Genomic DNA, 13,245 nt, shown 5'->3' on the forward strand with positions numbered 1-13,245 from the left:
AGTCACGATATGTGCAGTCATGCGTCGGCCCACTACATGATGTCAAGATGCCACGCTGAGCAACACGTTTACGATGGCATCAAAAAACGGATATCTGCTGCCAGATTCCTCCCGCCATGTCTCCTAACCAATGGTGTGCAAGTGGTGACGCACCCATTCATGTGCTGCATGCGCCTGCCAGCCTGGTCGAGGCTGTTCATCGTGGATCTTGACGGCACATACACCGACATGGGGGCTCTAGATCGGGGCCTTTCTACCGATGGTTGGTAGGGGATCCTGAAAGTTCCGTCTCTGAGCCGTACTAACCTGCGCAATCCTCACGAACGACCCATCAGCCTAGAGCGAGGTTACAGCCATGGTGGGTCGGGCTGCCTTGCGCGGCTCCGGTTGCCCTCTGCTTTGGTGCGCTGAGGCTTGTTTCGACAGCGGGAGCCGGAAAAGTTGCCCTAAGTGGCTAGTCGAGCCTCTTTGAGCTGCTCAGTCACTTATGTAATGCGGCGAAGAGAGAAGACGAAGATATCCACGGACAACGACCTTCTGCAACAGGCACCGAGGCACCACACCTACATCTCCCGAGCGCTACCTCGCTTCGAGCCAGCGGAAGCCCATACGCAGAATCCCTGTCCCTGCGTAGTGGACCTTGAGCGCGCCCCCTACCAAACGAACGCTCTGCGCGATCCTCTGCACGCACGGGGTGCCAGCGCGCCCTCTCATTGGCCGTTTTCAGCTGCTTCCTAACGACTGCTTGAACAACATCTCAGCGGCCAGCATGCACAACCTCGTGGCCCTCTTATAATGTGCCGTCGGCATCACAGCAGAGTCTGGCCCCTCATTCGTCGTCTGCCGTAACACAAGTGCCACGCGAGTCGCTGCAGCGCTCCGCCCAACCTAAGGCGGCACCCTGCTGTAAGCTTGGGTGACTTCACTTCTTGAAACTTCTACCAACTACGCACGTCCGCCGTCTAGAAGGCGCCCCGGAGCCTCATCGTGCTCACCGCGAATCCGTTGCTTTTGTCCGTATCCGCTTCCGCGTGGGCGTCTGCCGACACCCGTTGCATATCACACGTTTGTCCAATATCCACCCTGTATGGGCGGATCTGCAGCCAGACCCATACCAGGATTTACTCGCTTGTGCGGTACACGCGCATTGCCGTTAAGGCTTCGGAAACACCGCTGCTCAATTATCTCAGCCGATTACCACCATGTATGTCATGCCCCTCATATGGAACCCCTTCAACTCCGCCCCCGCGGCACCGTGAGGAAGACTGCATCGAGCACCAGTTTAGCTTCCAAAGATGAGACCACTGACGCCGCTCGCTTTTCTAGGAAGTTCGGCAAGCATATACAGAAGCGGCAGCTGGAGATTCCAGAATACGCCGCAAGCTTCGTCGACTACAAGGCGCTCAAAAAGGTAACTGAAGCCTGGCGTGTTGGCCGTGTATGTATGCTGATGTGTTTGTAGCTCATCAAGAAGCTCAGTAGCACACCAGTGATTCCTGCACTAGGCGACAGCAGCCATGGCCACGATTCACTAGATCCGCAGACATCTCTGCAAGCGAACAAGGCTACATTCTTCTTCCGTGTGGTATGCATATGCAGTGTCGCCTGACTAGATCTCCCGCTCATAGCACCAGGAACGAGAACTGGAGAAGGTCAACACATTCTACCTCCAGAAGGAAGCGGAGCTCCGTCTGCGCCTAACAACGCTCTTAGACAAGAAGCGGGTCATGCAGCAGCATCCGCAGTCAGTCTCAAAGACGTCTTCGCGGTATATTGCGCTCGAAGAAGGCCTAAAGCAGTTTAGCACAGACCTTAACAAGCTCGAGGTGATTGGTCTCCGGATGCTTGGGTGGTGGAGCTAACCTTGCCTAGCAATTCGTGGAAGTGAACGAAACTGCGTTCTCAAAGATTCTGAAAAAGGTTTGCAGCCTGCACCCCCGATCCACGTCCGCATCAAGCTAACATCTGCAGTGGGATAAAACGTCAAAGGTATGCTGCCGTCTTCCTTACAATAGTCTGGTTCACTAATCCTGTGCTAGTCGCGGGAAAAGCAGCTCTACCTGTCAAGAGCTGTTGAGGTGCAGCCATGCTTCAACCGAGAAGTCATCAGCACCCTTTCCGACCAGGCAACGCAAGCGATTCTCGACTTCTCCGGTTGGGCAGAAGGTGAAGGAGTGCATGCACCGCAGCCGACCGCAGAGCCAAGAATCTTTGAGCCATTGATCGAAGCGAACCTCGAACTCGACAACCAGTTCATCCAAGCCATCAACCTATCGAACACACCGAAGATCCATGAATGTCTCACACGATTATCAAATCTACCCGACGCCAAGGAGCACATCTCACGAGCCTTCTTGAGCACAGTTGCTGAAGCGCCAGAAGAGGCCTTGAGGATTGTGCTCGGCTCCAACCACGTCGACCTAAAGCAAGAAGATGAGATCAACGAGCGCAACTGCCTCCACAAGGCGGCTATCAGTGGGCGCTTGGAGATCATTCAGCTTGGACTGTCGAACAACGTGGACGTTCACGCAACAGATGTGTATGGACGGATACCTCTCCACTATGCTTCTATGCATGGCTACGTTGAGCTTGTCCAGGCCCTGATTAATGCCGCTCCGGACACTGTCAACTTCCGCGACCAAGACAGCTTCACCCCCCTCATCCACGCAATCGTGCGCTCGCAGTTACCATGCGTGCAGATCCTCCTAGCAAGAGGCGCCGATATGACTCGCATCGGTCCAGGCGAGCACATTCCACTGAATCTCTGCTGCCAGTACGCCTCGTTGGATATTATGGAGCTGCTCCTTCAAAGGTCAGCCGAGATGTTGCCAGATGCGGAGGGGCTGTACCCGCAACACCTAGTAGCTCGATCCGGGAAGACACCGCAGATGCTGCTTTTGCTTCAGAAATACGGCGCCGATTTGAACCAGCCGGATAAACTCTACCAATGGACTCCGATATTCCATGCCGCAAGTGAAGGGCATGTGGAGTGTCTCAAGACTCTACTTGAGTTCGGCGTCGACGTAGACGTTGTCGACGAGAAGAGCTTGTCTGCCATGTACTACGCAACTTGGGAAGGGCATCTTGAGTGCATGACATTGCTCGCTTCGGTTGGGCGTGGAGTGGGCTTGAAGACACAAAACCAGGTATCGCCACGGATAAACACTCTGCAGCCCATGTCCAGCACAGCGCCTGGGCCGATGGATCTTGAGCTGGGTGACCCGGACGGCATTCCTGAGTTCATCCTTCCACCGCCGATCATACCCTTTCGCAGGTATGGCCACAACTTCCTGGACACGAAGACATTTGTGGTCATTAGTTTCGAGAAGATTGGAGAAGATGCCATTCGATTTTACAACGATCAGAAGTATCCCGCCGCGCGGCTTACTATCTCCTCAAAAAGCTCGGACCTTATACCTCGAAACATACTCTTACCCGTTCAGGATGAGTTCAAGGTCATTTCCTTCCAAATTGAGAACCTGGAGGCGTTTTCTATCGACTTCGACGTCTACCCGACTATCGGCTCGAAGGTTATTGCACGCAGCGTAGCATCGCAAAAGGTGTTCACAGAACGGTCGAAGAGTACTGGAAGATGGCACTTAGAACTTTTCGATCCGCGACTACGAGCCATTGGCCAGATTGCCTTTGACTTTCAAGTTGTCAAACCCTTCCACGGAATACCACTCGAAATCACACATTTCGCCACATACTGGAAGGCCACAAGTCAGGACGACAACCAACCGCACACCCTGATCACTGGCTCGAGCTTGTCTGGGGAGTACGTTCGTCTATTCGTGCAGCTCACGGCGGATGGCATTCCGGTGTTGTATCCAAGATGGAAAATCAACCATGCAGGACTCGAAGTGCCGGTCAACATTCTCACCTACGCACAACTCTCAGCCATTGGCGCGCAGCAGAACGCAACAACCGCGGCACAGCTATCGAGCCTCAAGAGTGCCACTTCGGACGATATCTCGCACATTTACCAAGCGCTAGCATCGTCATTTATTACGTTGGATGAGGCGTTGTCCTTGCTACCGGCCCATATTCATGTGGAACTACATGTGTTGTTCCCGTCAAGGCTAGAGGAGGAGCGACTGAAGCTCGGCCCGTCACACGACATGAACGACTTCGCTGATAAAATACTGTCAGTTGTGTTTCAACACGCTCGAGCACTGAGAGAACAAGGTGCTGGGGAAATCGACGGCACTCTGCGCAGCGTGGTCTTCACTTCATTCAATCAGGACATCTGCACCGTCATTAACTGGAAGCAACCAAATTGTGAGTCCATCCGACACCAACATTGAGGCTACACTAACATGTATATCAGATCCTGTCTTCCTCTGCAACGAACTCGGTGCCGACTCAGCTCAATCGCCCTCCGGCCGCCACACAATACAAAGCTCCGGCCGGACTACCATCTCCGTCAAGGAAGCTGTACAAATCGCGCGCAACAACAACTTCATGGGTCTGATATGCAGCTCACGGCTGCTCGATCTTGCTCCGGCGCTCATCGAGAGCATTAAGACGGCTGGCCTGGTGCTTGTGAGCGATATCACGGACAGCGTTGCGGATAATGGAGTTGGCCTGCAGGTTGCGCAGCCGAGAAGGCATAGGACGCCCGACGGCGTGGACGGATTTCTGAGAGGAAACGGGGTGTTATGCTTCAACGAAACGGTCGACATGTAGGAAGTGGAGACTGAGGAGAAGCTGCAAGCTACGATGGAGTGTGTCGCAGGGCAAGAAACGGTACACTGTGTGTGACATTATAGAGTTTGAAGTTTTGTTATGGGTTAGCATTCGGTGCATTACGCTGCCACGGAGGATATGAGTAAATTATGTCATAGACAAGGAGAGCTTGCATCACGCGATGAATACCTCAGAGCGCAGGTGCGGAACAAGCTCGCATCAGGTAACGGATAGAAATACTGAGTATGAACATACTTGAAGACACAACACAACGAGCTTCAGCAAAAATGCCTCGTTGACTTGCACGAGCCAGGGTTGAGTACGCCACCTGCCATCGGCATCTACCTAATGCAGGGACCCCGATCTGCGATAGCGGCTATGCTCGAGAAAATGTCGGGCTGGCGACAACGACATGACTATTTGCCTGCTCAACCTTCCTTTCTCTTGTCGCGTTCTAGCGATATAGACCGTCCCTTCTCGACGATGTTGAGCGCATAGCCACGCAATGTCAGCTTTAATTCTGTCTCCTTTCCTTCGCCGCAGCGGGACAGCCACGCGGATCGCTCCGTGGACATGCCGAACATGCGTCCAGTCGCAACGCCAGACTCTGCTGCAGCAGCGCAACACTTTTGCGAGTAAGGCGGAGGCGGTGACGCAGACAGGGCCCAGGAGCAGCAAGAGAAGACGGGGATTATGGGCGCTGGGCGGAGGAGTCGTTGTCGGCGCAGCGGTCGTCACACTCAACGAAGATGCAAAGCATGCCTGGTCAGCGGCGCAAAGGACATACCGGGTCGCGGCGACACTGGCATTGAACATCAAGGAGTACGAGACCACACCGTGTGCGCGCGATTGACTACGACTGACAATGTGGCAGCTACCGCCACACGCTCAAGCGCGACGAGGACGAGGACTACCAAGACCAACTGAAGGCATGCCACCTGCGCTGCGCGAAACGCACTCTCCGCACGCTCGAGAGCAACGGCTCCATCTTCATCAAGCTCGGCCAGCACCTGAGTTCCATGAACTACCTCCTCCCGAATGAGTGGTGCGACACCTTTATTCCGCTACAAGACAAATGCCCTATCTCGTCCTTCGAGTCGATTCAAGAAATGGTGCTCAAAGACACCGGCCGCCCGCTTTCCCACTTCTTCTCTGAGTTCGAAGAGCGGCCGATTGGCGCAGCAAGTCTGGCCCAAGTCCACCGCGCAACCACTGTCGATGGCCAGAAAGTTGCCGTCAAAGTACAGCACCCGGCGCTGGATGAATGGTCTAAGCTCGACCTCGCTCTCACCTCCTTCACCTTCCGCACGCTCAAGCGCTGGTTCCCCGAATACGACCTCACCTGGCTGTCGGAGGAGATGGAAGCAAGTCTCCCGCAGGAACTTGACTTCGCGCTCGAAGGGCGCAACGCAACCCGCGCACGCGCCTACTTCGCACACGTACCGTCCTCGCCCGTCACCATCCCCCAGGTCATGTGGGCCAAGCGCCGCATTCTGGTCATGGACTTCATCTCCGGCGCGCGCCCCGACGACCTGGCGTACCTCGACGCGCACGGCATCGACCGCGACGAAGTGTCCGCAGCCCTGGCGCGCATCTTCAACGAGATGATCTTCGGCAAGGACGCGCCGCTGCACTGCGACCCGCACGGCGGCAACATCGCGGTCCGCCACAACCCCCACCGCTGGGGCAAGGCCAACTTCGACGTCATCCTCTACGACCACGGCCTTTACCGCGACATCCCCATGACCCTGCGCCGCGCGTACGCGAAGCTCTGGCTCGCTGTGCTCGATGCCGATGAGCCCGCCATGCGCCGCTACGCGTACGAGACGGCGGGCATCCGCGACGAGCACTTCCCGCTGTTCGCGTCGGCGATCACGGGCCGTGACTACACGGTGCTCACGCAGAAGGCGACGGGCGGGGTGGCGTCGAGCCGCACGACAGAGGAGAAGAAGGTGATTGGCGACGCGCTGGGCGACGGCCTGCTGGAGAACCTGATCCAGCTGCTGGGCCAGGTGCCGCGAGTGATCCTGCTGATTCTGAAGACCAACGATTTGAGTACGTTACCCCCCTCCTCTTTCTTCCACACATAGTAGTAGTAAGAACACTGCTAACCCCCCACAGCGCGCAGTCTCGACGAGGGCCTGCACACGCGCCAGGGCCCGCTGCGCACCTTCCTCATCCTCGCGCGCTACGCGAGCAGAACCGTGTACGAGGAGCGGCTCGAGCAGATCCAGGCGCGCGGCGGCGTGCTGTGGCCGACCAACTTCCTCGCCTGGCTGCGCGCCTGGGGCAGGCATTTCCGCGTCGAGGTGCAGTTGAGCGGGTACGAGACGTGGCTGAAGGTGCGGGCGCTGGCGGGGCTGAGGCAGGTTGCCGTGGCCAATTCGTTCCGGGAGTAGAGGGGTGCTTTGGGCGGGGGCTGTTGTGTTGCGGGGGGCGTTCTGGGGGCGTTTTGGTGGCACCTGGGGAGTCGATGTGCTCGTGGTGTTTGTGGCGGTGTGGGACTGTTGGATGAGGCATGCGGTTGTGCTGATCTCGATGGCGAGCACAGTCTGCAGGGCTGTCTGCGTGAGTCGATAATACCAGCCTTGCGTTCGATTAGACTGTACACGCATTTTAGAAGTTCTCTGTACATGCATCTTAGAAGTTCTCTCACGCAGGCCTACACTGGTAGAGTTCGTGGTCACACAGAAGTATACGTATGTCAAAGCATGTTGACACCTCACGCTCACACGACAGCAGGAAGGCATTGCTTCATACGCGTCTGGCACTTGCATCGTCAATTTGCAGCTAGAGGTCACAAGCATCGTGAATCTAACAATCATGTCCAGCGGAGGCCAGATGGCTGGGCGGTCTTGGACAGCCTCATGTTTGAATCATATGCACAGTCGCGACCAGGGCGCGTTCTGCGGGTCTACCCCAGACGTCAGGTTTTCTGCGTGTTTGATGAACGTCTACGCGTTTGCAAAGTGTTTGGAAGCTGCAGGAGGCCGTGCGACTGCAGCGTGGGCGACGACGTTGGGCACATTACAGGAGAGGTGCGATGTTTCGCGTCGGGCAGCTCCAGTGGCAGACGGGCGCGCAGGCCTGTATGGAGTGCATATCATGCAGGTGCCGGGGTCCCGGGCGTCGAGCGGTTTGACATCATCGATGGTTCGCAGCGCCGTGCCAGACGCGCGTGTGCGTGGCTGCGCGGAGGGGCCAGATGCGCAGTACATATGACGGTGGGCGCGGTGAGACGAGCGTGCAAGACGGGCATTCCAGCGTGTGTGCTGCTCGTGCCGCTGCTTTCGTCCTGCCCACGGCACCATCGGCCAGTGCCAGTGCAAGCGCGCATCGTTCTCGACATCTCGCAAGCGGGGCACGCCAAGCAGCGTCGAGCGCAGCCTCCAGCACGCCCGCCGTGACGCCGGACGCCGTGACCGTCTCCGAGCACAGTCGCGCAGGCAAAGGGCGCCGATTCCTCAGCATTGCCCACGGTTGCATAAGCAGCGACGTCGTTCCAGCTCCAGCATAGCGGTGGCGGCGCCTAGTCCCGCCTTGTAACCGCTGCACAGCCTCTCTGCCGGCACCCTCGCCTTCGCGGTAGCCTGTCGCCCGTCGCCTGGTACGAAGTAGCCTGTCCAGCGCCCAGCGTCGTCTCGCCCGCCCGCGAGCTGCCTCCGCTCGCTGATCGCAGACCCGCACACCGGCGAGCTCTGAGAGCCGCCCCAGCACCGCACCCCTCGACGAGCAGCCCCGACGAGCCGCTGCCGTCGCCTGCCACCATGGACGCCGCGGGCCAGCCCAACCTGCGCATCACCAGTGCGTTCCCCGTGCTGCTGCTGCACCGCGCCCGCTAACACGCCGCAGTCATCGCCGCCGATGGCCTGTACAAGCGCGATGTCTTCCGTACGCACCTGCGCCCGCACGAGACGGGACCCCGCTGACGCCCTGCAGGCTTCCCGGACCCCTTCGCCGTGGCCACGATCAACGGCGAGCAGACGCGCACCACCAGCGTCATCAAGAAGACGCTGAACCCCTACTGGAACGAGAGCTTCGACATGTACGTCACGCCACCCGCCCGCAGACACTGCTGACCAGCCAGGCGCGTCAACGAGGAGAGCGTGCTCGCCGTCCAGATCTTCGACCAGAAGAAGTTCAAGAAGAAGGACCAGGGCTTCCTTGGCGTCATCAACGTCCGCATAGGCTCCGTCATCGACCTGGATGCGGGGGGCGACGGTACTTTCCCTGCGCCCTGCTCACCCGCCGTACTGACTGCTGGCAGAGATGCTCACCCGCGACCTGAAGAAGTCGAATGACAACATGGTCGTGCACGGCAAGCTGATCCTGAACCTGTCCACCAACCTGCAGGCCCCCATCAACAACCAGGCCGGCGCTGCTGCTCCGCGGCCCACGGCCTCGTCCCACCCCTCCGTGAATGGCTCCGCCGCCGGCGTCTCGACCCCGCACCAGTCGACCCAGAGCCTCAACCCCAACGCCTACCCCGGCCAGCGTCCAGCACCGTCCGCCCAGGCTTCGGCGCAGCGGCTCAGCCAGGCAGGCCCGACAGGCCCGCCCACCACCGCGCCGCCCGTCTCCACCAACGGCGCGCCTGCAGCAGGACAAACGCAGAACCCGGGGTACAGTGCGTTTGAAGACGCGCAAGGACGGCTGCCCAACGGGTGGGAGCGTCGCGAGGACCACCTGGGCCGCACGTACTACGTCGATCATAACACGAGGCAAACGACCTGGATCAGGCCCGGCGCTGGCTTCAGCGAGAGCGAGAACCGCACCGCAGTCGCAGCATCGACCCAGCAGGAGCGTGTCCGCCACCAGAATCGCATGCTGCCCGAGGACCGCACAGGAGCCAATTCTCCTACCCTCGCCGATCGACAGCCTTCCCCGCCAAACGCAGGTGCTGGTGCTGCTAATGCTGCGAGCATGATGGCGACCGGCGCTACTACCGCTGGCACAGGAGAGCTGCCTTCAGGCTGGGAGCAGCGACACACGCCAGAGGGGCGACCTTACTTTGTGGACCACAACACGCGCACAACCACCTGGGTGGATCCCCGCCGACAGCAGTACATCCGCATGTACGGCGGGCAAGCGGCCAACGGTAGCACCATCCAGCAGCAGCCCGTCTCCCAGCTCGGACCTCTGCCCTCTGGGTGGGAAATGCGACTCACAAACACTGCACGTGTGTACTTTGTGGATCACAACACCAAGACGACAACCTGGGACGATCCGCGACTGCCGTCTTCCCTGGACCAGAACGTGCCGCAGTACAAGCGTGATTTCCGCCGCAAGCTGATTTACTTCCGCTCGCAACCCGCTCTCCGCATCGTCAGCGGCCAGTGCCACGTCAAGGTCAGGCGAACGCATATTTTCGAGGACTCGTACCACGAGATTATGCGCCAGTCTGCTGCGGACCTGAAGAAGAGGCTGATGATCAAGTTTGACGGCGAAGACGGTCTGGATTACGGAGGTCTGTCTCGTGAATTCTTCTTCCTGCTCTCGCACGAGATGTTCAACCCCTTCTACTGTCTCTTCGAGTACTCGGCACACGACAACTACACGCTGCAGATCAACCCCCACTCTGGCATCAACCCCGAGCACTTGAACTACTTCAAGTTTATTGGACGTGTAGTCGGACTCGCCATCTTCCACCGTCGCTTCCTGGACGCCTTCTTCATTGGTGCGTTCTACAAGATGATCTTGAGAAAGAAGGTCGCACTGCAGGACATGGAGGGTGTCGATGCCGACTTCCACCGCAACTTGGAGTGGATGTTGAACAATGACATCACTGACGCGCTGGAGCTTACTTTTGCTACCGATGACGAGAGGTTTGGTGAGACTGTCAGCATTGAGCTGAAGCCGGGCGGCGATGATCTCGAGGTCACGAACGAGAACAAGCACGAATACGTCGAGTAAGTACTCTGCTGCTGAGTGACTGCAACGCTAACAAGAACAGGCTGATTACAGAGTGGCGAATCCAGAAGCGAGTCGAGGAGCAGTTCAGCGCCTTCCTTAGTGGATTCCACGAGCTCATTCCTCCGGATCTTGTCAACGTCTTCGACGAGCGCGAGCTTGAGCTGCTCATCGGTGGTATTGCTGATATCGATGTCGAAGACTGGAAGAAGCACACCGACTACCGCGGCTACACGGAGAACGATGAGGTCATTCAACACTTCTGGAAGTGCATTCGCAGCTGGGACGCCGAGCAGAAGTCGCGCCTGCTGCAGTTCGCAACCGGAACCTCGCGTATCCCCGTCAACGGATTCAAGGATCTGCAGGGTAGCGACGGGCCCAGGCGCTTCACGATTGAAAAGGCCGGTGAGCCCAATCAGTTGCCAAAGTCTCACACATGGTATGTCACGCACACTCAACCCAAGACATCTTCCGCTCACTGACAATCACAGTTTCAACCGCCTCGATCTCCCGCCGTACAAGACGTTCGATGCGCTCAACGGCAAACTCACCATCGCCGTGGAGGAGACCGTGGGCTTCGGCCAGGAGTAGACGTTGTCGTGTCATTCATTGCATTAGTGTATAAAACGAGGAGCGTCACAGAGGCCATACATATTCTTACTCATTGGCGTGAGCGTGAGCATGAGCATCTCGCTGTGTGGACCCGGGTTCTGGCGTTGGGATAGTGATTAGGATAGCGCTTTCGTTAGCAGTACTAGTAGAGCGGCGCCCCGCAATGAAGGAATCGACGAGGCGAGCGAGTCTGAGTCCCATGCCTACCGTCGAGTCGTGAGATGTCTATGCTCTGTGCCGACGCTCTGTGTGCAAGGTGGTCGTGCTCTCGCACTCAATCACAGCGCGTTGCTTTTGCCCCGACCACTCTTTCTCAAACCCATCCCTGTCTGCCAATCACACCCCCTCGCTACCCGACCCCAGCCCGCGAAACAAACTTCCACATGTGCACCGCAATGAAAGCATGTCTCTGGCCCAGCGTACTGTGCACCGCAGCCCCGTCCCACCCTCGCACTCGCCCCGCCCCTATCGCCTCCCTCGCACCCTCAGCGTGGCAAACCCCGCTCTCGCCCCCCAATACTTACTTACATATCTACATACGTAGAATACCTCACGCGATCCCCTCCCCACCCAATACTCACCGACCGCTCGCCATGCATCGCGCATTCCAGCCACTAGCCAAAAATAGGGGGACCGCGCGGGAGCACTAACCGCCTTGGCCAATGCACTTTCCCCATCGCGGCCCTAGTGCGCTCCTCAACGGGCATCGTGCGGCCGCCGGGCCCGTGCGGCGCCGGGGTCGAGCTGGTAGGTTGGGGCGCGCGCTGGCTGTGCGGACGCGGTGTTTAATAGTGTCTGGGCTGGCTGGGTGGTACGGTGGTGACTGGTGCGGTGGGTGAGCTGGCGCGCGGGCGCTAGGTAGGGGTGGCACGAGAGGGGGGAGTATATGAAGGTGCGTGGATGGGCTCGGGCGCTGGGAGATTTCGTTGCTTTGCATTCCTCGAGAGTCTGGTTGTTGATATTGGTTGTAAGGACCCGCTCGCCCATCACTCGCTTTGGGATTGTGCTGCTACGTACGTCTACCTCTACGTCTACATCTTCGTCTACATCTTCGACTTCGTCTACTCCTTTGTTGGATAATCGACCACCCCTTCCCCGCCACACTCCACCACCATGCGCAGCACCTCCATTCTCGCGGCCCTCGCGGCGCTCTCCTCGACCGCGCTGGCGGCCACCTGCCAAGCGCAGAACATTGTCGACGCCTGCATCAGCGGCTACGACGCACGCATCGAGGCCTGCCGCTCGGGCGGCAACGACTGGATCTGCCTTTGCGACGTGTACACCGACGTGTACACGTGCTACAACAACTGCCCGGACTCGGTCGAGCGCTCGCCCGCAAAGGGCCAGATGGACTCGTTCTGCCAGGCTGCGGCTCCGTGAGTCCCCCCCCCTCTCTCTCTCTCTTCAGGACATCCACCATGTCGAGTGCAATCGAGCGGCTGCTAACAGACACAGCCTCCGCGCCGCGGCCTCGTCGTCCATGGCGTCCGTGGCCAGCGTAGCCAAGACGGCGACAACGGCTGCGCCGACCTCGAGCTCTGCGTCGGCCACCGGCACTAGCACCGCGACCGGGACTTCCGAGTCCGCGGCGGCGTTTGCGACGGGTGCTGCGTCGCTCGTGACGCCTGCTGGTGCCGCTGCTGTTGCGTTGCTTGCGGCCGCGGGCTTGTTGTAGGCGGGGGGCTTTTTTTGGGAGGGCTTCGATACGTAATATATAATTCTTGGGGAGCGTGAATGGAGCTTGTCGATACCAGTGTGCTGTGCCGTGCCTGTGGAGTGTTGAAGCCGTGATCCGTGATTGAGGACTCGGTGATTGGCGATTCAGTGATGCGTCGAGAGATTGACGATTCGGTGGTTCTTGGTCCCGTGATAGACGACTCATTGATCAGTGACTGACCCAGTGATCAACGACTCGATGATTGACGACTCGGCGACTCGAATCGATGGTTCTCGAATCGGCGACAGACCACTCAGTGCCGTCTGCGCAGATGCAGGACCTCTCTCATTTTATCGAGGATCGTCGGCTCCGGCTTG

General features: G+C 58.4%; 3 protein-coding genes across 3 annotated transcripts; all 3 read left to right on the forward strand.

Annotated features, from left to right (window-relative positions):
* Window positions 1–1,222: 1,222 nt before the first annotated feature.
* C7974DRAFT_432144 (uncharacterized protein) lies at window positions 1,223–7,088 on the forward strand (the record flags this gene model as incomplete). The annotated part of the gene is made up of 10 exons (XM_046144830.1): window positions 1,223–1,411; window positions 1,463–1,585; window positions 1,635–1,826; window positions 1,873–1,920; window positions 1,972–1,989; window positions 2,040–4,281; window positions 4,331–4,685; window positions 5,233–5,511; window positions 5,564–6,744; window positions 6,811–7,088. 10 exons carry the CDS (start codon window positions 1,223–1,225, stop codon window positions 7,086–7,088), a joined length of 4,905 nt encoding a protein of 1,634 aa, XP_046000655.1.
* A 1,188-nt stretch (window positions 7,089–8,276) lies between these two features.
* On the forward strand, window positions 8,277–11,223 carry C7974DRAFT_135782 (uncharacterized protein). The gene is made up of 7 exons (XM_046135471.1): window positions 8,277–8,493; window positions 8,542–8,580; window positions 8,629–8,734; window positions 8,777–8,910; window positions 8,957–10,598; window positions 10,643–11,038; window positions 11,091–11,223. The coding sequence occupies exons 1-7, from the start codon at window positions 8,457–8,459 to the stop codon at window positions 11,188–11,190; spliced, it is 2,454 nt and encodes an 817-aa protein (XP_046000656.1). The 5' UTR covers window positions 8,277–8,456; the 3' UTR covers window positions 11,191–11,223.
* A 1,101-nt stretch (window positions 11,224–12,324) lies between these two features.
* On the forward strand, window positions 12,325–12,886 carry C7974DRAFT_410591 (uncharacterized protein; the record flags this gene model as incomplete). The annotated part of the gene is made up of 2 exons (XM_046143479.1): window positions 12,325–12,587; window positions 12,667–12,886. The coding sequence occupies 2 exons, from the start codon at window positions 12,325–12,327 to the stop codon at window positions 12,884–12,886; spliced, it is 483 nt and encodes a 160-aa protein (XP_046000657.1).
* Between the last annotated feature and the right edge of the window lie 359 nt (window positions 12,887–13,245).

The sequence above is a fragment of the Boeremia exigua genome (genome assembly GCF_020726555.1).
Source record: "Boeremia exigua strain MPI-SDFR-AT-0100 chromosome Unknown C7974scaffold_3, whole genome shotgun sequence".
Classification (NCBI taxonomy): domain Eukaryota; kingdom Fungi; phylum Ascomycota; class Dothideomycetes; order Pleosporales; family Didymellaceae; genus Boeremia; species Boeremia exigua.

Bases quoted from the DNA above. Each gene is read 5' to 3' on its own strand.
- C7974DRAFT_135782 (XM_046135471.1), top strand. From the start codon at position 8,457: ATGGACGCCGCGGGCCAGCCCAACCTGCGCATCACCA. The intron at 8,581-8,628 runs GTACGCACCTGC...GACGCCCTGCAG, and splicing joins GTACAAGCGCGATGTCTTCC to GCTTCCCGGACCCCTTCGCC. The intron at 8,735-8,776 runs GTACGTCACGCC...CTGACCAGCCAG, and splicing joins TGGAACGAGAGCTTCGACAT to GCGCGTCAACGAGGAGAGCG.